Genomic DNA, 26,321 nt, shown 5'->3' with positions numbered 1-26,321 from the left:
ACATGATGGAACTGACGACGAAAGGTAACGAGAACTTCCATTGTCAGAATTTTATAGTGGAAGAGCGTCATCGTCAAGATGCAAACCGCTATGTACAAGATCTTGGCGTTGAAGGACGCAAAGAGCTTCCCATTAACTAACCCCGTGGCTGTTCCAGCCATCAAAGAACTCCAAGAAAAAAACAGTTAGATAGCTCATCTTTGAAGGTTGCAAAGGACTCATGTTACCCCACGGAAATCCATGGTCAATTTTGAACTTCACCGAAATATTTGACGATGACCTACACGATATGGTGTAAGTTTGGCACACGGTACTTGTTCGCTTTAGCAGGAGATACAGGTTGAATCACAGCTACAATTGTATTATCAATGGCATAGAAGCAAAGATTCGAGAGAATGGCGACAACCAACAGGACCCACTAAAAGGCATACTCTCGTCAATCCCCGCACTATTGTTTAGGCATGACCATAGGGTCAGCTTGAAGGAAATGACTTGTCAATACTTTGATGCCATGTACAGTTCTTTGTCTTTCTGGCAATTTCACAAGCTGACCTGGTCCGGTCTCGAGTTTTGCATCGTGGTCCTGTTTTCCATCTCCCGTAGGCATTGTTGCTGCTGCTTTCTCTTCATCGGCTGTCATCATAACCACTTGACTGTTATCTTTGACGGCACTAGAAGCTCTCGGCGCGCCTGTTGGATTGTATTCCATGATCTCTAGACTGGTGATTGTACAGGGTAAGAGAAGTCAGTGAAAGTACTGGCAGCTCACTTGAGGTGTGACCGCAATCATTTTGGGCTTTTTGTTTCTATAGACACCGCTACTTTCTGTCTATTCCATTTCTAGTAGGTAGTACCAAGTTGAAAGCATGTTGGAAAGTGTTGGGGTTGCGGTCCAACAGAATTCGTAGAATACAACATTGGGTAATTTTGGGTCCATGTATCCCTTGATCGCTCGCAAGTTCGTTAATATCCACGTCTGTAATCCACTAAAAATTCAATTTGCTGCAATTGAAAATGATCATGTCTTTCATACTGTACAAGGTGAGCACTAGCAAGGAGGCTTTTGGTTGTAAGATTCATGTATTTCGTTTTAGCCAATCGGATCTTGCAAAATACTCCGTGATGGAGATACGTTATGATGACGTTATATGTATTACTAAGACCATTTACCGAACTCTGCTGTGTCTACGGTATCTACGGTGTTTTCAATATTTTGTACTAAGTCAAAATATTACGACACAAATTGATATGAGTATATAAGTATAGAAATGTGAGTATTTTCGACGTATAATTTTTATTTAAGTATGTTCTTTGTATTGCTTTTTTGTCCCCGCGAAGCCATCAAACTTCTATACGAACCAGGTATGCACACTAGGCCAGGTGAGTAATTGAGTTAGCAAACGGAGTACATATCCAAATAACACCGACACATGACAATTTCGATTCATGAGAACCTGGAAGTATCCTTGTTAGCCGCGCATACAGATGCTACTGTCACCGCAGAAGATGAATGCATATGTACATGTCTTATTTGTGCCTCATTATATCATATTGCGAAGGATTCGTGCATTGGCAGCAAAGCTATGGAGCAAGTGCTAGATTGGGACAGTAAGAATGGGAACCTTAGGATCGAAGATATTGTTAGCTAAGAAATGTAGAAAGTGCGGGGAAGGGCATTAGAGGTGAAGATTCATTTATATGCTATTGAGTGGAATTACTGGACTTCCTGAGATACAGACCGATCAGAGAGTTGACGATTTCGATTAAAATGGCCCTCATAGAGTTTAGGGGTTATGGAGAGGCTTCAACAACAAAACCGGTACTGGCACTGGTCGCAATCTGTGCCATTCTATTAGGTTCGTGGCTCAGGGCTGTATCCTTTCCCCATGGCAATGCTGCAGTGAAAGCTCCTATTGTTGGCCTGAGGTAGGCCTAACCCGCGAGGGTTCAGTATCTCAACAATGCAATAGACCTCCTTCAAGAAGATATCATCAGGTAAAGCCTTCACTGCTGCATCGATGACTCTATGAATCATTGTTCTGATAAGTACTTAGTACAAAGATCAATTTTTCAAAATAAATGGGAACGATATGTTAGTTGTGCCTAACAAGTACGTCAATGAGCTTCGAGCCATTCCGGAAGAAAAACCCAGCTCCATGGTTGCAAATATTGAGGCAAGTCACCCAGGGAGGTTTTAGTAGTCTGAATTGCAGTCCAACAACAATCACAAGTTTTCACTGTCTAGATCCAATTAGATGATTCAAATAGTATGAAATGTTAAATTCTCTTTGAATATTACACCGCTTTCAACTTTTGAAAGCCTTGTACTGACCTGTATGTAGAATTTTCAAGGCAACTATAACACTGTCGATATATTACTGCGTGGTAACCTTCACACTCATGCCATTCATACTCGATTTGCCTCTAAGCTTGGTCTCTTTGTGCCTTTGATATATGAAGAAATGAAATGGGCATTAATGCAAGAGATACCTCCGTGCAAAGGTTCGGCTTCTACAAACCACTTTTACTTCGGCAGCTATCATAAACTAACGCTTTCCAGATAAATGGGTTTCCATACTTGGGTTTGACACCGTAGTAAGGTTGGTTGTGCATGATTTTGCACGAATATCAGTTGCCTCCTTGAAGTGCAACAAGGAATGGATGGGAATCCAAAGAATCTTTCCGGAGAACGTCTTCCGAGTTGCAATTCAAATGAGAGACATTCCGCCCTACCTCAAACGCATCACCATATCCCACGCCCGCTACTTGGGCCGTCTCTCGGAATCTTCACAACGCGCAAAGACTAATCACACTTATTGTGGAAGAGCGCAGGCGAATGGAAACAGTCAACGATCTAGATTACAACCCACCAGATGATTTTCTGCAATGGTTGATTGATGAGGCATGGAACGAGCGGGATGGGCAACCGGCAGAGCTAGTTCATAGACTACTTGTTTTGGCGTTGGCGTCTGTTCATACAACTTCTATGACGGCAACTCAGATTCTTTATGACATAATTGCTCATCCAGAATACCTCGAATCACTTCGAGAATAGATCTTGCAGGCTCTAAAGGAGGATGGCGGTTGGCAGAAGACGACGCTCACAAAAATGAGGGAACTTGACAGTTTTATGAAAGAGTCACAACGACTAAACGGTCCCAGTCTTAGTAAGTTTTTTGTAGTTGCTTTATGCAGACACGCTTCTAACGCGGTTAGTTGGTTTCAAACATGCTGCAATGGAAGATATAAACCTTTCCGATGGCACAATACTTCCAAAGAGCGTTCATATGGTAGTACCTGTCGTGCCGATTACTCTCGAGTCTGTAACTCTCGATCCTGGTGTTTTTCAGGGCTTTCGCTTTGATCACGAGAGGCAAAAGCCAGGACAAAGCAACCTTCATTAATTCGCCATGACTGATAAGAACAACATGCATTTTGGTCATGGAAAATACTCCTGTCCAGGCAGATTCTTTGCAGCACATGTTTTGGTGAAGGAACGAGATAGTCTCTGGAGCATATGATTGTGTCTCATTTTGAGTTGCCATACCGAATTTCTATTGCCGCTTACATACGCTTAGAGGATGAACTGATTTTTACAATCGAATGCTCCTAATCCTTCTATCCAGATTTGAAATTCACAAACTTCGGAACCCATTTTAGTGCTTTCTGGTATTCGGTCCAACTCACCTTTGAAAAAAAGAAGCATTTTTATTCGTGCTTCCCCGCTCACATATCTATACTAAAAGTAGATTTGATGCTGAACAACAGCACTTGATTATTTATATTAATCATTCCAATTCTATTGAATCTTCTTAAGAGGCAGTTTTAACCGCTTTACTTTCCTTATCCATTGACCATATCATGAAGGTGGACATGAATAAGACCACATTTAAAATCGGAGAATGATATACATAAAAAGTTCTTTCCTAAAAGCTTGACACAACTTTCGAGGAATTACTCCAAAAAAACTAAACGATGCTTTCTCAAGCCGACGTCGAATAATTTGATATTTACGAGACCCTAGTAGAAGGATAAATTGAGAAATCTTATGTCAGATTTTTATCTGTTATTCAACGATCCATGTAGATCATTTCTGGAAGTTTTACTGGCTAGAATGATACATGGGGGACAGGACAGAAAATCCAAACGATCAAAAACGTTTCGCTCTTTTTAGTGTTCGATATCAAATTGAGCAATCATTAATTTGAAATGTTGTTTGAGAAAATCCGTATATATAAGGGTTTTAAATGTTATATAACATAAAAGTTGATATTGTGAGGAAATATTGAAATGCACTTGTTCCAGATATGTGGTTTTAATTAACTGATTTAATTGCCGGGGTTTCGCCTATAAAGGGGGAGCGGGAATGGGATTGAGCATTGAGCCTTGAACAAGTGCAGACAGACCTCTGTCTCTTGACACCTTCGAATACATCCGGAACTCTCAGACCACACTTTCAAGTATTTTTCAAGTAGAAAAAGATGTTAAAAAAATTGTGCCTATGTAGGTTCTCAAAAGTGCTTGGTCGGGAAACCGGAGATTCAAACAAATTCGATATGAACAATTGCATCGTGCTTCCTTACAAAATTGCAGATATTGGGAGTGGAGATTAAACAAATGAAACACTCAATCGCAGTCCTCAGTATTTGAACTCATCTACGTCCAAGTCAGTCGAATCCTATCACATTGCTACCTTGTTGGTGCCGTCCTCGCATAGTTGAACCTGGAAATAGCCCGCCCTGGTCAAAATTGGCGCTTAAAATCTGCTCTTCCTCACCTCGGTAGTTCATCTATACTATAGTAGGACTTCATGAATCAATATCGTATCTTTCCTTTCTACCTAGATACATTCATAATTACCGGATCTTACGGTTTCACGAATTCCCAAACTTGTATGTCCAACTACCACCCTCCATCAGCCTTTGAAGAGGGCTTTTTTGAAACCATGGCGAAGGATTTGAGATGAAGGATCTCTACATTTGAATTCTGAAGTCTTCATTCAAGAATGAGAAATAATCCTTTGCGCGAAAGTTTCCATCTTGATGTATTATTTTTCGATTTTCAGACCAAGCAAGGCCTTTCGCTGGACTGTTTATAACACGATTCATTTTCTTCGGGGCTGTCCAGGCATATGATATTCGCCTCGCAAGCATTTTAAATCATTCACATAAATAGTTTCAATAGCCAACTGAATTAAAAATATCATCACATTACAAGGAATAGGATCGAGGTAGGATATATGATGTTCTACTAAGAGCTCGAGAGGAGGAACAAAAACAAGAGCGTCGACCATATGAGACGTTGATGCCTAAGGCATGATGACATCTATCCGTGACACAAGCTTGAGACAAGCTAATCGTGTCAAGCGACTTCTGAGATTCTCTCGAGCTTTCCCTAAATCAAAAAAGACAAAGTTATCTTTCTTAAATATAATACCCTTCTTATATCCATTCATAGACTCCCCTTGTAAAGAATCCTTGAATGATCACTTATTTTGGGGAAAAAGTAATGAACTCAATTTTTGAAGGATACAGGTTGAAATTAATTCTGAAATGATGTTAGAAATTTGACACCACTTATTTTTTGAAAAACTTACGCGCAGCGAATTAATTTTTCCTAAACAAAACAATCGCTAATAGGAACAAAACAAATCCTGGTGATAGAATGTACATGCTTTGAATATGTCTCTCGAGCTTTTGGATTTGAGCATCTCGTGCCTGGATTTGAGCATCTCGTGCCTGGATTTGAGCATCTCGAGCCTGGATTTGGATATCTTTATGAATGAGTCTTTCCTCGAGTGTAGCAGCTTGTACGCGAGCTGCGATGAGTTCTTGACGAAGTTGAGCAAGTTCTTGACGTTGCTCTGCATTCAGTTCATTAACGTTAACCATCTCGTCGTTATCAGGTTGATATTCCTGATTTGGATTTTGAATCTCTAAAATTAGATTCGAATTCGATGACTTAGAAGTATTGGTAAACATGGTATCGTAATAAGTCAAATCAAATACAAGACAATAAGGTTGTTTTGATAGAATGGGTTTGAGATTTGTTTGTTTGAATTTGTTCAGCCACGAATATCATTGTTGAATATACAAGACTTACCTAACAGTAGTAAGAATAATGAACACTTAGCGTCGAAGAAGTATGGTATCCAAAAAAGTTGTCTAGAGGTCACCTGATGATTACAACTTTCTTTCTGAATTTATAAAAACAAACCTTTACTAGTTTGAACTATTCAGGCTAGTAAGTAAGTTGTTCATACAAGATGAGCTGTATTGATTTACGCTAATCTCAAACTTAGATCAAGAAATCGCACAATTCCTATCAAAATCAATCACTCACCACTGAATGTTTCGAAACAACCGTACTGTATTGTACTGCAAGTCACGACAACCTTGAACGAAAATGGAGCTAGAAGGTAGAAGTTCGATGCATTTCTTGCAAGCGAATCCTGAGGAACATGATAACCACCGAGAAGAAACCGTTTAAGATGATTGAGAATCAACTATCCGATTATATAAAGTCTTCCAGATTTTTGATTTGAGTCTCATGGAATGATATTTAATACTTCCTATCAAGATATCGAGAACGATGTATGAATCAAACTATACTGGAGATAAGGCAAACTACGCAATGATGATGGTAACAGCGGGTATATCATTGGAGTATATTTTCAGTATCTATATCATGGCTTATATTTAGTCTTTTATTATTGTTGATGATTACGAAATCAAGGTACAAGAATATGTAAAGTCTGAATAGATACAGAATAGTGGCACTTCTACGTCATTGCTTGCAAACAGGATCCGTTGACTTTCTGACTTCCAAGAACCTAGTACGGCTCAAGTGCCTACTGTGAAAATAGAGAGAATATCTACATACGGCCTCGTAACTCTACATCACTGTGGATAATTAGCTATAGACATCGAGAGTGCACCTGTACCGCAGGATTTTTATTTTTCAATTGAGACGTCAATATATCTGTTCCTCCCCTCATGTGATCTTTATCAAGTCCAGTGTCAAGGAGTTGGGATATGGTTGATTCGTGGGTAAAAAAAGATTTGGATGGTGAGAGTGGCAACTTTCGAGAGGCACAAAACGCAACGATAGTTGTGGACTGCCAAAGATGAAGGTCGTGTAATCTTTGAAAATCAGGTTATCGATGGTGTAGTGTGAATTCAGACAGTCATGAATGTCCAACTCGACATCCAAACGGATAGTAACAGCATAGGTACTGGCAAAGAAAGCATATGTTGGGAAGCGTAGTTGTAGCACTCTTAGAGAGGCAGTAGTAGCATCGCTAGCAAAAGGCAAGATGCTTATGCAATAAATAATGCAAAAGAGCTGGGAATTATTTCGCTTAGTTTCTGAATCAACTCAGGAGTAAGATTGGCGCCCATATATACATCTGCATAAACTTCAAATATCTTATAACCAAGTGGATTAAATTCTGGGTCAAGACCGGGTAGAAGAGAAGGGACAGATCTCCTGAAGCTAATAAGGACACTATAAGATCCTTATCCCGTTTGAAAGAAGAGAGAAGCAAAACCCGCGCCGCCACAAAGTATTCTCATATGAGAGGTCAGAGTGATGACCACGCAAGGAAGTACATTATATAAAGGGGGATTGTAGGGTGATGTTCCACAAGTCTGGTGCATACTTTCACTAGTGTTCAACAAAAGTTGAGAAATGTGTTGAATCAAATTTGGAGGCTCAGAGCGGTTTCGTGGAAGTACCATATCGTTTAGTATACCATGACGGGAAAATTCATAGATTATAGTTGGTGCGAAAAGCCTACCCGATGATATGAAATAACAACTCATACATGTTTGAAACGATTAAGGGATGCTGGGTACTGCTGATGTCAAACATGGGCCTCAAGTTCATGTGTATCACCATAGATATCTAGAATGCGCCCACAAGGTACTTACGAGCCATACCATCTAACGGAAGTTACTGGCGAAGCATTGTGGCGAATAGCTCCATGATGTTATACCGGAGCATACATATATATAGAAGCTTATTACCTCAGTATATCTATGAATGGTAGTCCAATTATATTCAAAAACTACGAGAATACTCGTGCATCTTAGGCGGTCATATATCTAACAAGTATTGTGAAACCTCCTCTATATTGAATAAACCCTATAGCAAACAATATTGAGAGTTTACTTTATACTTTGTTTAACAACGAGGAAGACATGGACAAACCGCGGTAGAATATGAGTAGCAGGCGGGACAATCTAGGGCTTATCTTATTCAGACCTGAGATTACATGTAAAAGCACATTGTTGAACACAATTGTAGAGCATCATGGGAGCAGTATTGAGTCTTTTTTGGGACAAATTGTCCTGTCACCTTCTGATATCCGACAACGCTCTAACTTCTATTGGACCTGAGCACAATTTCTGACGTCATGCTGTACTGAAAAAAAGTAGATGTTCTCAACGTTGAATTACTGCATCGGCCACTACCAAAACTTCTTCTCCAAAGAGGAAGGACAATAAGCTCGACTTTACCCGCTGTATATATTCAGAGGTGAAATAATTTATACAATGAAATCCTATACTCTCAATCTCAGGCTATAATTCAATACAATTTTCCCTACTAGAATCGCAGTATGCAACTTTTGTGGTTCCGCTGGGGCTAGGGTTAGAATAACCCGCCCGGAAAGAGCTGCCACCGAATGTGAATAGAAACATGCCGGAGGCATTGATAACATAATTTATGTCTATCGTTTGGGTGACTTGTGGTGTGACTGGCGGAGTACTCTTGACATATGGGGTGTAGTTGTATCAAGGGGATCTTGAATGTCTGGTTAGAGATGGTACTTTCATGCATTGTCTTAAGAGTGGGCCGCTTACATTCAAGCAATTCGTTTCATTATAAGGAAATGGTGTGGACTTGGGCCTACTGCTTGGATTGGCGCCGTCGTACAATACCACAGCTAGAGCGTTCGGCTATAGACTGGGGTTAGATACACACAGTTGGCTAAAGTTGGAATGCATCCAATATGATGATCCTATCTTGCCAATAGCTTTAAGTGTCACGTCTGTGCGCTGTCCAACTTCTACAGTTAACACATTCATGTCATATGGTACAACTGGAATGAAATCAACAGCAATAACTGTCAATGCATACCTATCGATATTGAATTTCTCGTTTTCTTTTGTACCTGGATTTATAAGACGAAGCCGGTGCGTCTTACCCGGGTGAAAATGAAACTTAGAAAGCCAGAAGTTGGCTGTACAAGAGGCATCAAAAAGTGACACAGAAAACTGCCCGTTAATGAGGATGACGCTATTGTACTATCGCATTAGCAAACAATCCTTGCTATGTGAGTAGGGGTATCTGTCTCAATGTACCTTTTGCTCATTCCGCCGGGAGCTATATATCCTCTACGTATGGCCTAGTCATAGTATACGGTACGTCCCGTATTTGGAATTGCTCCACAAGTGTTCTGCAGCGATGTTTGTGGCGCCTAGAATACTGGCATTAGTCTCGGTAAACAGCCAAGATGACATTTAGAGAACACACGTTTGTTAATTTATAGAGAGGTAGTTGTGGTACATCGAGCGTTCCCCACAATGACAAGTCACTGGTCTCGAGTTGAGATAAGCTTGCCACGAGAAAAGTTGTGACTTGGGTGATGAAGTCGGCGAAGAGGATTTCGAATGAGGCTTGGAGATATCTCTCGACCCCAAAATACGACTACTATACAACCAAATAAAAATTTGAAGTCTTGAGCCCGGAACTTATACCTGTACTTGTGCTTGTACAAAGAAGAACAGTCTTGGGTAGCCTTTGCTAATATTCCAATAAACGATCCAATATTTAGAAGTATGCAGGCGTGTGGCGATATTATGGAGCGTGGCTCTAAATCCCACATGGCCGTCATGTATTTGAATCCCTGCCGTGTTCCGGTAGCAAATGAGAATACCGTATTTCTGACAAGGTTGCAGGGGAGATAAATAAGAGTAGATATGGGCATGCAATAACCCCAACTAAATTAACAATACACACGCCATTGTTGCCGATAGCTTGATTTTGGTTACATCCGGGAAATCTACGATTCTTCTCGAATCTTGAGCTGACATATCTTAGTTGCTATCTTCAGGGGATAATGGAGCCTCTGAATCCTATTAGTGAGGGTTATGATCATTTGTCCTCTATTACTCACTATTGGAGAACTTGTTTGGTAAATGCGCCCAATACAAATTTTCGAATTCAGGCTTCCAAAGCTATCCAGGGACATGTTGTGACCGAATGCGACCGTAAGCCCTAGATCCTGGATATTGCGGCATTTTTAGGCTGTATGCATGCATAGTGTAAGTCGTAACCCTAGAAGAATCCTTCTATGTAAGTATTTTTTGGTGTATAATAATGAATGATCGTGTTACTCTCACTGTAATTTTCCTTCCAGGGTCGTCAATCCTTTTCATATTGAGTCTCTTTTATTCCAATTCAAGGCTCGAAATGGAGTGGTGGGGTGACTGGTGATGATTTTGTCTACCATGGATCTTGATAAGTGAGGAAAGAAGTGATTAGTCAATGAGTAGCTCTTGATTGTAGCGTTACCTTGAAGATATTAACGATCATGTGGTTCAGAATCGAGTTCATGTCTGGAAAATCCCGTTCTTCAGCTAACTAAGTGGTTGTCAAGATGAATAGTAATGTATCTTATGATTCTATGTCAGGGTGGACGAGGGGATGATCTTGTGAAACCCACTAGACTAAGTGTTTTGTGATGCTAGCCATGTGCTTAGATCAAGCATACTTAGTATGTTACTCGTGCCTAATCAGCCACTAGCAGAGCATGAGTGATGAAGGAAGGGGAGAGGAGACTTTTCGATCCTTCAATCACTACTATTTTGCTTTGAGTATTGTGTAGCCACCAGGTGAGAACATAGGCAACCAAGAGCCAGGAAGTGGGAACTTAGAATCTAAAATCAGGTACTTCCAAGTAGATGCACTGAATTCGTGAACGACCTTCTGCGCGGCAGAAGTCCTCAACAGATTTCTGTGTGGGTATAGATCACAAGCCTACGGTTAGTGTCTCTTCATCTGAGCACGATTATTCAGGCATAGATCAGATAACGGGCGATTTGAAGTGGTATGGGTGAGTGCATACATCCGCACTTCTATATGATCTTTTCATTTTGCAGCCATTTAACTAGAGCAGCACCCTATAGATTGACAGTGTTCTTCTCAAATGGCTCATGACAACTAAACGTATTTATGAGTTGGAGAATTTCCGTAGCCATCTGTTGTATTGAATGGCGAACGTACGGTCAGCAATCTGCTGTTTCTACCTAGCAAAGATCTTATGAGAGTGGTCCTCTTTGATCCACTTGTATCTGATCGTGTAGACTATGCTTTTTATCTGAAATACTAGGTACGTATAATAACAACTGGAAATGTTGCTCGTGGAGGAGGTGATAGGAACCTGAAGAGCTACTTTCACCAAAAACCGAACATAACTCATATCACATATTTGATTCCGAATATATTGCTCTTCAGGACTGCGGCCATTTAGCCAGAAAGAAATAGGAGGAAACGATTTGTTATATTTGATGGAAGGAAAACAACTATTTTCTCTGCTCATCGTTTCAAGAAAAATAATTAAAATACAATGAAGGGTTGAGAGATTTTGTAAGATTTTGTGAAGAGAGTGCATTTGAAGTATTGAACTATTGATACTTTGGAGAACCTCTATCAAAAGATGACCTCCTAGACTTCTCCTTTAGAGCAAAATGAGATTTATCAAGATCGTTGATGGTGTAGAATGTCAGAGATTCTGAAAAATATTGACTAACTCCATTGATGGACTTTAGGTAGAGTACTTACAACGCTCAAGAGCTTCTAGATGACGATGCAACTCCGGAGAATCGTGTCATCGAATGAAAGTAACAAAAAAAAGACAACTGCCAATATTAACTTGGCTAAAAGATCTTACAATGAATATAAATGAAAAACTAGATGAGTTCGCCTCACCGACCCCTCAGTCCTCAGAGACTGCTTTTCAGCATTGGGAAGCAATTCCATAGACTATCTGGAACTTCTTTAATCTGCAAAAGAAAAAGTGTGAACTGAAGAGAAAAAACAATCTTCCATTAGCAAACCAAACCAAAAGTCATGGCTGGTTGATTTTACACAGCATTTCAAAATCTCATCCCAAACATCTAAAAAACCAGTCCAAGCCGCACATCACCACCAATCCCCACCTTCCCATTTGATCACACCACACACGTGATCCTCAATACCTCTCATCTCATTTGTGTATCAATAGCCTAGCTTACTAATCACACCCACTAGCGGCTCATTCCAAGCAACATCACGAAATCTCCAAAAATACCTACAAATCGTACCACTACCGCATCTTCAATTGACACACCCGCCATGTTTCTCCAACGCTCAGCCATTGCTGCTGCTCGCAGAGCAGCCGTCTCTCCCGTCGTGAGACGCAGCTTCTCGTCTAGTATCATCAGAAGTATGTTAATCCTCGTTTGTCGTATCCCGAAAACTATTCGACCTCGGGTACCGAAGATCCTGGGTTTGAAGCTTGAGAAAAAGATAGACTGCGAGAGGATGGTTTGAGAGACTCATGGACTAATTGTTATGCTTAGGAGAAGCCGCACCACCGGCCGGATCGAGCGACAGAAAGATTAAGAAGTTCGAAGGTGTGTTTATTCGCAAAGCCGGGGCGCGGGAAAATGGGGAAGGAGAGATGGGGACAAATGGACTGATATATAATGCGCACCACGTGTAGAAATCAAGACCGAAGCCGATCTCATGGGACCCGGTGCCGCGCCAGGAACCGTCCCTACCGATCTCGACCAAGCGACTGGTCTCGAGCGTCTTGAGATCTTGGGAAAGATGCAGGGAGTTGATATTTTTGATATGAAGCCTTTGGATGCTTCCCGAAAAGGTACGCTTGCGTGGGTCTCTTAGGAGGAATGTTGGGCTTGGATTGTCGTGTATGAGGTTTGGGAAGTGAGATAAGCGGAACGGATGGAATTAAAACAGAAGGAATTTGCTAATCGATGAGGGATGTATAGGCACGTTGGACAACCCAATCATTGTCAAGTCTTTCGGTGACGAACAATATGCCGGTTGCACTGGATACCCAGTTGACTCGCATGTTACTATCTGGCTTACAGTACGTCTGACAAACCTTTCACTCTTGTTTCCGCATCCCACCTTCCAGTACTAACTCTTCCCCAGATGTCCCGCGACCGCCCCGTCGAGCGTTGCCCAGAGTGCGGAAACGTTTTGAAGATGGAATATGTTGGTCCACAAGAAGATGCTCACGACCACCACCACGATCACCACGATGATGGACACCACAACTACGAAGAGCCAAAGACCTTTGCTGATTTCGTTAAACCGGAATACAGATAAAGGGAGAGGGAAGGGGTGTCGGATGCGTTGACAATGTTAGACGGGGTTAGGAATGTAGAATAGTAGAGCGCGAAGTTGACATGTTCCCACAACCTTTCACTAGTCGTGCTCGATTTGATTACATGCAAGGTGCGCTTCCATGATCGATTTTCAATACCTAAAAGTTTCAATTTTGAACTGCCTGCTTTTATTCTCATTCGATTATTTTGTTTGGTGTGGAATTGCTCCAATATTTCTATGTAAAGCACAAATTTTCCGTGTCATTTTGTCCACCCCCCATTCTTTTTTGAAGCGAACCAAAACCCACGAATTTCCAGCAAATTAGCTCCAAGCTCACACGTTTTCATCTCCATATCGCAAGCCAGCCCTTTCCCGAGCTCAAATTTATAATCCGGTTGATAAAAAAACAATAAAAAACCAATCGCTAACCTCCAAACATGCTTCATTTATGCTTGAGTCGTGAATCATCGTCGCCATGTGCATGTGCATTATAAACAGCTGAACAGCAAATGCAAAATTTTGCGAGTTGTGTAAGGGGGTATTGTGAATGAACCCGTGAATTAATCAAGGGCAAAAAAAGCTCAACGATACTCAATGATAAGAAGCACACCAATCCATTCGCGCTGAAGTGAAATGGAAGGAGCCCCTATGCCACCAGTCCATGCAATTTGTAACGGCGGCCGTTGAGGAATATATATAGTAGAAGAATGTCTTCGTATTAGTTTGAGGCAATTGGAAAGACATTCAAATTGAGGCCTCAAGATCAGATTGCCATCTGTCAATTGATTGTTTTGTGTCCCTACTTAGATGTACTTTGCTTCCTTGAGGTGGCCTCGAACCGCCACTTTTGTCGGCACTCTTATTCCCGTCAAATTTGTCGTTTCCAGTTTGCTTTTCCTCATCTGATTTGGGGACATCCGTGTCTGAACTAGAACTAGATTTAGAGCTAGAACTGTCATCATTGATCCGGCTCTCTGGAGTACGAGCAAGAGCTCTTGTCGCTTCCACTTTAGCGACAAGATTTATGTCACTGTCGTGATCTGCCTCATATTCGCTCACTTCCGTATTGCCACCTTTGACCTTGCCAGAGTGACTAGGAGTCTGGATGGAAGCTGCTTCACTGAGAGCTCTGGCTCTAGCTACCATCTCGGATGCTTTCTCAGCTGCTCGTTCGGCTCTGATTTGCTTCTTCCACATCTGCGCATATCGACCTTTCTTGAGTAATAGTTCACTATGGGTTCCAGCTTCAGCAACTCGTCCAGCATGAAGAACCAATATTTGATCTGCATTGGTAATAGTGGACAATCGATGGCTATAGTTATAAAAATTAGTGAAATGCGAATAAAAATTAATCGGAATTCTTACGCAATGACTAGCATGGTACGGCCTTCGGACAAGGTCTTTAATGCTTCTTGGATGTGTTGTTCAGTATCAGAATCTAATGCGGCAGTAGCTTCATCAAGCATAATGATTCGTGGATTTTTGATGATGGTTCGTGCTATGGCTACTCGTTGCTTCTCACCGCCACTGAGACGAAGACCTCGCTCACCAACCTTCGTATCGTAACCATCCGGAAATGCAAGTATCTTGTCATGGATCGAAGCAGCTCGACAGGCATTGTAAATATCTTCATCCGTCGCGTCTTGGTTGGCATACCGGAGGTTATACATAAGAGTCTCATTAAAGAGAATTGTGTCCTGTGGCACAACACCAATGTGATGTCTTAGTGAGTCTATGGTGACATCTTTAATGTCGTGACCATCTAGTTGAATACTGCCATTCTGGGTATTGTAAAATCGAAAGAGGAGCCGGAAGACAGTGGACTTTCCTCCTCCGGACTCTCCAACAAATGCTGTAGTGGTGCCTGGCTTGCAGGTAAAACTCAAGTCCTCCAGTGCAGGTTTACGGGTATCATAAGAGAATTTAACATGATTGAAATCGATTCGGCCCTCACATGCTGGCAGTGGCTTCGCACTTGGCTCATCAATGACAGTCGGCTCTTCTTTGAATAGTTCAAGGAGACGTTCGCCACTGATCATAGCGCTTTGGACTCCTCGATAGAAAGAACCAAAGAAATTTAGAGGCTGTTGAAGTTGTCCCATATATGTGATGAGAGTCACAAACTGTCCCACTTGACGTTTACCAGTTGTGACTTGGTATGCAGCGATAAAAGAAGTTACAAGAAGTCCAGCCATGAAGACCAAGTTTTGACTGATATTGAGGATATTCAAAGAAATAGTCACTTTGAATTCCATCTTTTGAAATGCCGAAACCGCTTGTCGGTAACGATCAAATTCATAAGTTTCAGCGTTGAAGTATTTAACAGTCTCATAAGACGTTAAAGAGTCATTCTTGACAGCATCCTCCTCGCGACTGAGATTCTGCATTTGTCGACGTTGATCCGATCGCCATCTTGCCATCCGAATGGTAAGATAAAGATAGGAAAAGGTGATGATGCTAACCACGAGAGCGTAGTATGCGTCAAAGGCATATGCAAAATAACCGATGGCAACTCCAAGATCGAATATCATTGGAAGAACCTGGAAGGTTACTTGCTCTAGGAAATTGTTGATGGCGTTACCCTTACTAAGTGCTGATAGAACTTCTCCAGTGCGCTTTCCGAGATGGAAATCCAAACTTAAACCATGAACATGCTCAAACGAGGCTGTGGTCAAGGCCTTGTATGAATACTGAGAAATTGGAATCCACAGAACAGATCTAGCAGCCCCTAGAATTCCAGAAGATCCTTGGAGAAACTTGAAAGCAATGAGAAGAGAAATGGACAACCATGGCATTGTAACTTCTTGATCATCATCGCCAGTAAGCGCGTCAGTAACCCTTCCGACTTGCAAAGGAACCGCGATGTTCACTATTCGCTGCATGACGACAAGAAGGAAGCAAACAACTACTACTATTTGCAAGCGAACGGATCTAGCTGGCCAGAGGTATGGAAAGAAGAGTGAGTATCCTTTCAAATACTCCCACCAAGTTTTCGTTGTAGCTGTTGTAGGCTTGTAGAACGCAGGCACTTCGTCCACACGCTGCTGACCAATCGGTCTTCCTTGAATGTCAACGCCCTGTGCTGCAGAACCATTCGCAGTCGCATGCCCATTCAACGATAAGGAGTCGGAAGCTGACGCATTTGCAATTGAGCCATTTCCAGAGACATGGCCGTTTCCATTCGCTCGGCCGTTGAAAAGAAGGGGACTGTTCTCATCAGGCTCACTGCTGCTCTGCCGACTTCTATTTTTGCCTTTAATTGAACGTTCTAAAGTGAAGATGCAATAAAAAGCTACACAGAAGAAAAGTAGAACTACCCGAATTGCATCGAGTACCAGCTCAACAATTTCCCATTGAGTTGCGTATTTGTGAAAGTCCGGATTGAAGTTGAAGAGCGAGTTGAGTTCCCGGTGAGCTGAGGTATATAAAGATAGCGAAGCGGCAAGAAGTACAATCTCACCGACCAGCGCAACTAACCATGTAACCTGATGTGCAATCGAAGGTGAGGGTGTTGTGTCGACCAACGAAATGAGAAAGACACTATAGAAAAAAAGAGAGGCGCAAACGTATATCTGCATGAAACAATGATCAGTGTCTACTTCATCCAAAATGGTAAGTCGAAAAAGTGAATGCTCACAGCAGTTGCTTCGCCACACCACCAACCATTCTCCCGTTTGTCAAGAGCGTGTACGACGATGTTGATCGCATTGCCGAGAAATGTTACTAGAATACCAGCTGAAAGCCAAAGAAATAATAATTTCTGAATCGGAGTGAAATCCTGCAGCTTGAGCTTATCCTTATCTTGTTTTGTCCTCCTAGCAGACCGCGGTAAAGGTTTTCCCCCAGGACCTGTGAGCATCGGTCCAGTTTCATCGGAGGATTCCGCAGTTAGAATGCTGTGTGTGATGAATGATATAAGAAAGACGACCAGAAGAACCCATGGATAATTGAAGTGCGTGAGGTTCAATATTGTCGCTGTGGTGTAAGTACCAGTTCCATTTGAATACATACTGGAGCTTAAGCTCGAGTATTCATCGACACCCGCCATTACAAGTTATATTATGTTTGAAAGACTTCCCCTTCCTTCCTTCCCTCATCAGTATACCGGATTTGAAAGCGATCGTGGACGGCTCATGACCCTTTCGATTGGGGCAAGCTTAAGTTTTTTTTTTTTGGAAGTTTGTATCTCGAGGGAGCGCGATGTCAAAGTAGCTGTGGCTGGCTGTGTGGCGATACCGAGGTATAAAACGATTGAAATTGGACTTGATACCTAAAAAGGAATTAAAAGAGGAATGATCAGCGAGAGGAGTTCGAGTTAAAGTAATTCATCTGCGATTTGCGGTGTGTCCAACAAACGCAGTTGTCGAGTTTAGAAGGAGATGGATGGGCTTCAACAAATAGTAGATGTGATTGTGGAGTTGTAAATAAGTGATGGTGGCGGAGATGATGGTGGGGAATCTTTCACTCAAAAAAAATACTTTAAATAGCTTCGTGTACTAACTTAAATACTGAATACCTACTTTGTGCTTTGGACCATAAAGTGAGGATCAAAAGTAGGTGGAGAAGATGAGAAGATGAGAGGAAGAGGAGTGGGAATGGGAAGAGAAAGAAGACGAGGTAGACGGAGAGAAAGAGGAAGATGGTTTCTAAGATGAATTGAGACGAAGAAGAGTGAATGATCTGTTGGCAGTGGTAATAGAACTAGAAGTAGGACTAGATGTGAAACTTGAAGTAGAACTAGACGAAGAGCCAGAAGTAGAAGTAGAAGTAGAAGTAGAAGTAGAAGAAGACTGATGAGATGAGATGAGATGAGATGAATTATACAAGAGGTAGGAAAGTAGTGAATTATCAGTATGTGACAACTTGTTGGAAGGTCAAGCAAGATATCAGGTACTAATATGTATGGTATGTTTGTAGCATGTATGTATGTATTGTAATTCTGTGGTTTTTCGAATGTTGAAATTACGATAAGAAAAGTATAAAAGACATGAAATTCCCAGAGTATGAGTGAGGGTCAGAATGAGCGTGAGGGTAGGTAGGTAGGTAGGTAGGTAGGTAGGTAAATGGGTAAATAGGTAAATAGGTAAATAGGTAGGTAATTCTGATGGTGGTGGTTGATACTTTGTATCGGGGAGGGGGCGGTGTTGTTGATCTAAATAGACAAAGTTCAAAGAAATATAAACATTTTTTGTATCTTACCTTGGGCTCTTGCACTCTCTAAAACCTTTCTTTATACTCTCTTTGAACTTCCTTCCACTCTGGGTAAAAACCAACTTCTCAATGTACCCTTCTCAACAAGTTGTAAGTTGTCTGGTCTAGCTGTCTTTCTCAATGCTTCTCGGCTGGCTTTTATATCCCAGCTCTTGAACTCAATCAAATCTTCTCAACTTTTTTTGTGATCGATCCAATGATTGGGACCCGGATACCTGTCTTCGGGAGTGTGATTGCCGACAAGAGATGCGCCAGGTTCGATGCAAAAGTGTGGGTGCAGGTGCAAGTGTAGGTGTAGGTGTAGGTACGTAGGTACGTAGGTAGAGGTGTGAGTGGTAAAAGGGTGTGCAGGGACTTGGATGGAGAGGCACATGCAACATATGAAAATAAAATCAAGCCAAAGCCCAAGCCCAAGCCTTGAATATTTGGTATCCTATGTCAATCAACAATAAGGTCTAGACGAAAGAGGAATAAAAATATAATAAAAGGGCGATTCAGTCCGTCGAATTTTCCCTGATCGATTTAAACTTTGTCTGGTATGTGCAATGATTGGGTGAGGGGAGAGGGAGGGGGTGAAGGGGTTGAAGGGGTTGAAATTTCTTATGTTGCAACGCAGTCAGTGAATGGAGTTGGGTACTGATCTGATCTATGGTGAATGTGATTGTTCTTGTGGGTATGATATTCGTTGTACTAATAATAAACCACGTAGGTAGGTATAGTACGTATAATACGTACAGTACGTAGGGTAGCTGTTTCGTAGGTGCGGTAAGAATGTACGGAGTGCAATACCAAATATAATCTCCTTTAGACTTTCGAGTTCCGCTTCTTTTTGGCTTGTTTCTGTTTCTTCTCGTATTTTCATCTCTGTCGGTTGTTTCGTACTATGCTTCTAATGGTTGATGAATCATGAGAGCCTCCTCATTTCTTTGACCGCCAGCAGAGCACAGGCATGATATTCAATCAAGGCATAGTGTGCTTCGGATCCAAATCAATTAGAGCGTCGGTACCGGTATAATGTCCACCAATGGGGGTTAGGAGGTGCTGTGGGAACTGGCTTGATGAGGGTTCCTATGCGCTTTGGATATGCTCCATCAAATGTTCAAAGAGGAAAAGCTTCCTGAACGATGAAGGTTGGGTTGGGACTTGGAAGATTGAAAGTAAAGCTAGGAGACAGGCTAGAATTCACTCCACATGGAGTTTAAGTCGTGATTTGAGTATTGTACACTGCATAATTCGCCTACCTACCATTCCTCTCAAGGATGCAACCCATACACCATCAATTGTGAAAGTATGCAATATATGTATCATGCACCGATATATGTGGTCGACGACTCGTGTAACAAAAACGAACAGTCGAGATGTTCTTGCTATTGCCCAGATATATGGACTGAAACTACTAGGTACTCGATATTCCGCTACTTCACAAGCGTACTTGGACCCTGATCATGATTGAGATAGAAGGGGTTTAATTATGGAAAGAAAAACAAGCAGTAATGGTCTATCAGGTTGGGCTTTAAACTTTCCTGCTTCATGAGTATGGGGGCTAGCAGCTTCATATTATAAGGGGGCCGACAACGTTACGGAAGCATTCATTACTTACATAGGTACTTGTACACCAACGCTATGATGAAGCAAAGTCTCGGTAAGTCTCGGTAAGTACTCTTGCCTCCCGTCTGTTTCGTTGTTTGATTGTCTTACAGTGATACAAGAGCACGAACTCCAAAAACAATTCTAATCTATACACTGTAAGCCTATCTGCAAATTGTAAGTTGTGTCTAACTCCCGTCTAATTGTATCTATCTACTGGGTTGCAACCTACAGGTAACATCTACAGTCTACCGTCTACTGCCCAAGGATATTTTCTTATCCCTACAAATTTCTCTACCGGTAATATCACATCAACCCCCCCAGTATGGATGAGGCCTAGACCTTTACGATCGAATGGCAACACATTTGGCACACAACCCGAAGCCACAGAGGTCTGAGCGTTCATCTACTTATCCCTCAAGCTCCCAAATTTCTTGCTCTGCAGGGAAACCCCACTTCATCCCTGACACTAGAATTTCCGCTAAAGTACTCGAGAATGAATCAGGATCGACTGCATGTCAGATACTAGGTTACTGACACGTGGTAGGTCATGGCCTAGATGTATCCATGTACTGTTGAGAGTGGAGTAATTCTACATTGGTATCTACATGTTGCCGGTTTACTTAAAGTCTTCCGGAAGTAACGGTGTAATCTATAATCGATGTATAATATCTATCAGGCCCAGGTAGTTGTTATTATACAGACGACTACATGGTTACTACTCTGCTATGCTACTGTAGAATATACCTTCAATGCCTATGCGATTCTTCAAGCCTACTTATCCAGCCGGGGAAACGAAGCCGTGAACAGCACGATAATTTATATCCAAACAAAGTACTGTCAGATCCGAGTCATACATGTGAATATCTGCATCTTTCAGGCATTAAGCATCGGTATCGCACATGTGTATTACTGTCAAAGTACGGCACTGCACAGGACAGTGATAAGTCTGGTAGCGAATTTCGATCTGGCTTACGACAACATCCTCTCCGAACATTGGCGTTCCATACCCCTCGTCGTCACTCGCCAAAGCACCAAAGAGATGGCAGACATCTCCTTATGTACACTCGTACCTCTTTCATTGCCAATATGTCAAGAGACTATGGTTTCGATATGATGCATCACTGCCGTCGGGCAGATATCATACATATCACACATATTCGCGGAATTGGGCAGAGCTGCCGTGACACTCGGGCCGACCGCGCAGATGCGTAACAACTTACAAATCCATGTTCTAATCCATTAACTTACATCACATACGGTGCTTTAATAATATATGGATATATGGATACCCTCCAATAATGCGAGTGGAGGTGTGATTGTGATTGTCAACAAACCTTCCGTGGACATAAAGTAATCAATAACGAACGGCATGCCACTTTATCTCAGGTTTGATCGAGATTGGCGGTGAGAGAGGCGTTTCGGAGGCTTGTGAAATGACCGAGTAGAGATGGTGTGAGTGGACTTCCCTCGTCAAGTTTCTTTTCCTTCTTTTAACTTCATGTACAATGTTATCATTTCAAGTGTGCTAGACGATATACCTTGAAAAGTATCTAAGCGGTGCTAGGTATACTTCGTCTAGCCGGAGGTATATGTTATCTTCGAGAAGGAAAAGAAGACTATTGTGGGGTACGGGAAAACATTATCGTTTCCCATTAGCCACAGTATGCCTGCTACCTCATATATATCGTCTATTTTATTTGCAACAACGAACCGGTGAACTAAATTTTTACTTTTCACGACTCACGAGTGCTAAAGACCCAAGTCCATCTATCTCGTAAGTATGAGGTAAAGAAAGGGGAGGGGTTTCGAAACAAGGCGAGTGAGGATCAATCCTTTTCTCAAGCCATCTTTCGGCTGGCTCTACCTCGCCGATTTCTGGTCGGAGAAAGACAATATTCATTCGGCGATCAATGTGTGATCAATGTATGACGATCGTACTTGATCAAAAGATCGGATCTGATCAATTGATCTTTCATTACTATACATGTTCCTCCTCTTGTCGGCTTTGCCGCTCACTCATATGCTAGCGGCTAGCCATCCCTCTTGCATTTCCGTCGCTATCACATTTTTAACACTGCTCCTAGACAGAAACTTATCCCATCTGAAGAATTGGCTTTCCTCTTCATATTAAGTATCCCAGTTATAATGAGTATCCTCAAAGGGAATAGGTAGTTCATAATCAGTTGGTTCTAGGTCTCCATAGGCCCACAATCCCTACCTCTACCATGGTCGAACTTATCCTTCGAGTCTGACAGGTCGAAATATGGCAGGATATCTGCATCAAACCTTCCATCCCGACGTGTTCTTCGTTTGGACTTGTACTCCCAATGGACCCCAGCGCGAAGTTGTTGGAACAAATTACAAAACTTCATTTGACGAGAGTGTGTGAAATCTTTCAACGCATTACAAACTTTTCTTCAGGAACATTTCCTGCTGCATACGGCTCCAAATGTTACCTTAAATTCCACATCTTCCCATGCTGACATCAGCGCATACATTTTACGAAGCCCCTCCCCGCGAACCACAAATTTTCGCGATCTGTCCCTGCATATATGTCAGTCTCATTTAGCCTCAACTTTTAATTCTTGGTTCGCATCCGCATTCCTCATCATACATGAAAAGAGATGAGGAGAAGGTTACTTTGCTGCACGAAATATTATAATGACAGTTCGTATAAACCCAGAGATCGGGCATGGCAATGCCCAGTTTGAGAAGCCGACCGAAACCCAAAGGCCTCCCATTATTCAAATAGGGCTCAACAATTGAGGAAAGCTCATCGTTAATGGCTCTTGAAACTGCCAAGCTACCGACATACAGTTTGCGCGCCATGCACATAAAGCACACTGTTTTTTTTTTGCCCGAGAATCGGTACCACAATTTCAGGCCCCACGGTTCACAGAGAAAGCATTGCAAGAAAGAGGCATAACACACGACGTCTCGGCCAACCGTTGCAATTCTTCCAGCTACCCGGCGAATTGCCGATACTCACACTTCTCTCGTACGACATCTGAATCACTCAGGTAGCACGAGTACGGTTCCACCAGGAATCGCGAAACGACTTGCATGGTAATTTCGCAAGGCAACGCCAGCAACCGCTAAAACTCCCACTTCGGTGTCCCCATGTACTTTATCTTGTGGGACAGCCTCGAGAGGTATCCATGCAAGCATGTCATCTCGACAGAAGCCACAATATCGTTTCATATCTCCTAGAGTCCTGTCATGTTCTCTCGTGTCCTCCACATTGAAGTTCGCTCATTCACACTATCCTCTCACATCAGCCATTACGCGAGTCTTTTCACATGTCGCTGCAAAGTCTTCCTTCGCTTGCTGTGTGTAGGAAAACCACCTGATTGTCCAAGTGCGACCGAATCCACAAAGCCTTTTCTTACATTTGTGATATCTTTACCGCCGTTTCGAAGTTTTGCAGGTTTTGCGAATTTTGTATTCAGCTGCAGCGTTCGGAGTTTGGTGAAAGGTTGAGCCGCATAGCAATGCAGAAATCCATAGCATCGACAATTGGGTGCATGAAAAGTTTCCGAACATCTAGATCGTTATGGTGAAGAGGACTGAGGAATACTTCGTTGTAGTGTAATGAACGATTCCTTGATGCTTTTTGAGACCTGGGCTTTTGTAGGGGCGTCTTGAAAGTTGACACTGTTTAGCTATGCTTCAATTTGCTTCGATTTGTTCTTTTCATGGCGAGATACGTAGTCTCAAAATCTATCATTAATGATCATCGGATATAGTAGTACATGTAAACTAAAAGATCTGATCTCAAGATACTTGACATACAAGCTACCTACCAGATGGTTAGCTGAGCACACTCAAAGTTTGCAAAGAAAGTCAATCTGGAATATCGAATCTTTGCACGTTTGACATCACCATATGTCACTATTATTCCCATCATCAGTCTCCTCCTTTCAAAGATATACACCCTCTCCCTTCCGTTCTCTACCCCATTTCACTCCACCCTCGCCAGTACACAAATTTCCATCCCGTGAAATCCTCAATTCGTGGCCACGAGCTTGAATCTTGCCTGCAGGATGTTCAACACGGCACTTAATCACAAAAAAACACGAAGCAAGACATCCGCTGAGACGTGAGTAATTTCCATTATCGACCCTGGAACTTTCAACAGGGGCTTTTGACAAAGAGGCAAAAGAACAAATACTCATGATCCGCTGATTCTCGTTTACATCTTCCATCTCATTGCCCATTTTCCTTCATTTCTCTACCATGCATCTCATTCCCACATCTAATACTGAATGTATACTCGAAACAACATTGTAGCCATCCAATAGAGATCTCTCACTCTCATTTTTCAGACTCGCATTCGCACCCCAGGTATGGCTTCCTTCTACTATCATCAAGACAATATGGACGATGTGATTTACATATTTACCTCATTCGCTCTTGACGGGTATGCAAAGATATTATCTACATACACAAGTTTATAGTGATACTCGCCACTATTGGAATAAGAACATAAAGTGTATTTAGGGACACTTAATGTTGACACGTAGATTACTCCAAGCATGAACATCTGATATCAAAGTCACAAATCCCATCACAATCTCCTACCTACCTACCATTCATTCTTCCCCGAAACTCACTCGAAAATAAATTGCAAGTTTACAAATTCTGCGAAGCGAGTCTGTTTCGATTTCTCGTGAAAGCAGGTATCTTGATATTACCTACCTAGTACCCGAATGCACTCTTTCTCTCTCCTCCCCTCACCCACAACAGCCATCCAGCCAATCACTCTAATCCCCATCTCCTCCTACCCCAAACTTTCCCACTCTACTCCATTCCTTATAAAAATCACAGAACTAACACAAGTTACCCCGCTGCAACGAACCAAGCAACTTTCCGTAACCTTTCATCCACCCCCTCCTTTCTCCCCTCTGTATGATATCAGAACCTCGTACCCACAATACCATATATAGAACGGAAAGATGAATAACTACACAATAATTACCATCGTCATCATCTTCCTTCCCATCATAAAGTCCACCACCTATACATCTACCCCAAACAATCCCTACAATCCCTTATCCCCTATCCCCAATCTCACAACTCCAAACTCTTCAAACTCTTCAAACTCCACATCCCCAATCCACATCATTCCACACAGCACCTTCCCCCATCCCTACCCCTCACAACTTCACCCGCACAACTCCATCCTCCAAGAATCTATCCATTCTACAATAAACGAGCTCCCTCCCTCCCTTCCTCCATTCCTCCCTACCTACCTCCAAGATCCACTACTCATAAATTTCCCCCTTTTCCCCTCCTTTCCCACTTTCCCCTTCCCCTTCCCTCCCCTTCCCCTTCTTATCAAGTAGATATACATATATATATATATATATATATAACACATCAAACCCACCAATCTAACTTCCTACTCCCCATCTCCTTTTCCCATTTCCATTTCCATTTCCATTTCCACTTGAATCCAAAATATAAACATTATCAAAATTCACATACAATAATTAATCTACCAACCATCTTGCCATAGAATTCCTTCCCCTTTCTAATCAATCATACACCATCTCCCATCTCCCCTCTCCCCTCTCCCCCCTCTCTAATACAATCCCGATATAAATCCTCACACCTAATATCTAAATACCTATCGCTCTCAATATCCTATTCCATCCCATCCGATCTCATCCCATCCCATCCCATCCGATCTCATCCCATCTACCCCCTTCAATTCACTCCTCTTTACCTCCCACCTCCCACCTCTCACCCCCATCTACCAACTTTCCAAATCCATCTCTCTCACACACTCTCTCTCTTCACAAAAAATCACCACACAAAGAATCACCACCAAAATGATTCAAAAAAGAACATCATACCATATCATAAGATCATAATATAATTAAAACTATATATCTTTATCCATTCCATCATCAACAACAAGAACAACAACAACAACAACGTCCTCCCTCAAGTATATATCCTCCAACCCACCCCCCTTCTCCACCTTTCAAAATCCAAAATCCCAAAAAGCAATACCAGAGGTTCTCCCCAAAAACGATTGTGTACACGAAAATATCCATACAGCGATAAGTTATTCAGTAGCTAATATATACATAAGCCCCCGCCCCCGCCCATAC

The 26,321-nt window shown here is 42.0% G+C and overlaps 6 protein-coding genes across 6 annotated transcripts; 3 read left to right on the top strand and 3 right to left on the bottom strand.

The window, feature by feature from the left end:
• Positions 1-448: 448 nt before the first annotated feature.
• Positions 449-790, bottom strand: Bfra_001822 (putative mfs mdr transporter protein; the record flags this gene model as incomplete). Its single annotated transcript, XM_037332247.1, has 2 exons — positions 449-719; positions 759-790. 2 exons carry the CDS (start codon positions 788-790, stop codon positions 449-451), a joined length of 303 nt encoding a protein of 100 aa, XP_037196401.1.
• Positions 791-1,768: 978 nt separating this feature from the next.
• Positions 1,769-3,055, top strand: Bfra_001821 (putative cytochrome p450 protein; the record flags this gene model as incomplete). Its single annotated transcript, XM_037332246.1, is given in 5 exon segments — positions 1,769-1,926; positions 1,971-1,995; positions 2,430-2,502; positions 2,561-2,845; positions 2,859-3,055. 5 exon segments carry the CDS (start codon positions 1,769-1,771, stop codon positions 3,053-3,055), a joined length of 738 nt encoding a protein of 245 aa, XP_037196400.1.
• A 54-nt stretch (positions 3,056-3,109) lies between these two features.
• Bfra_001820 (putative cytochrome p450 protein) lies at positions 3,110-3,404 on the top strand (the record flags this gene model as incomplete). The annotated part of the gene is made up of 2 exons (XM_037332245.1): positions 3,110-3,167; positions 3,217-3,404. The coding sequence occupies 2 exons, from the start codon at positions 3,110-3,112 to the stop codon at positions 3,402-3,404; spliced, it is 246 nt and encodes an 81-aa protein (XP_037196399.1).
• A 2,202-nt stretch (positions 3,405-5,606) lies between these two features.
• Positions 5,607-5,981, bottom strand: Bfra_001819 (uncharacterized protein; the record flags this gene model as incomplete). The annotated part of the gene is made up of 1 exon (XM_037332244.1): positions 5,607-5,981. One exon carries the CDS (start codon positions 5,979-5,981, stop codon positions 5,607-5,609), a length of 375 nt encoding a protein of 124 aa, XP_037196398.1.
• A 6,418-nt stretch (positions 5,982-12,399) lies between these two features.
• Bfra_001818 (putative cytochrome c subunit protein) lies at positions 12,400-13,463 on the top strand (the record flags this gene model as incomplete). Its single annotated transcript, XM_037332243.1, has 5 exons — positions 12,400-12,490; positions 12,627-12,680; positions 12,770-12,928; positions 13,059-13,159; positions 13,225-13,463. The coding sequence occupies 5 exons, from the start codon at positions 12,400-12,402 to the stop codon at positions 13,399-13,401; spliced, it is 582 nt and encodes a 193-aa protein (XP_037196397.1). The 3' UTR covers positions 13,402-13,463.
• Positions 13,464-14,145: 682 nt separating this feature from the next.
• Bfra_001817 (putative vacuolar abc heavy metal transporter protein) lies at positions 14,146-17,449 on the bottom strand (the record flags this gene model as incomplete). The annotated part of the gene is made up of 3 exons (XM_037332242.1): positions 14,146-14,713; positions 14,767-16,973; positions 17,039-17,449. The coding sequence occupies 3 exons, from the start codon at positions 17,447-17,449 to the stop codon at positions 14,146-14,148; spliced, it is 3,186 nt and encodes a 1,061-aa protein (XP_037196396.1).
• Positions 17,450-26,321: the final 8,872 nt, after the last annotated feature.

Source organism: Botrytis fragariae (genome assembly GCF_013461495.1).
Source record: "Botrytis fragariae strain BVB16 chromosome Unknown tig00000006, whole genome shotgun sequence".
Lineage (NCBI taxonomy): Eukaryota > Fungi > Ascomycota > Leotiomycetes > Helotiales > Sclerotiniaceae > Botrytis > Botrytis fragariae.
Note: the sequence above shows the minus strand (reverse complement) of the source record. Positions and strands in the feature narration are given on the sequence as shown.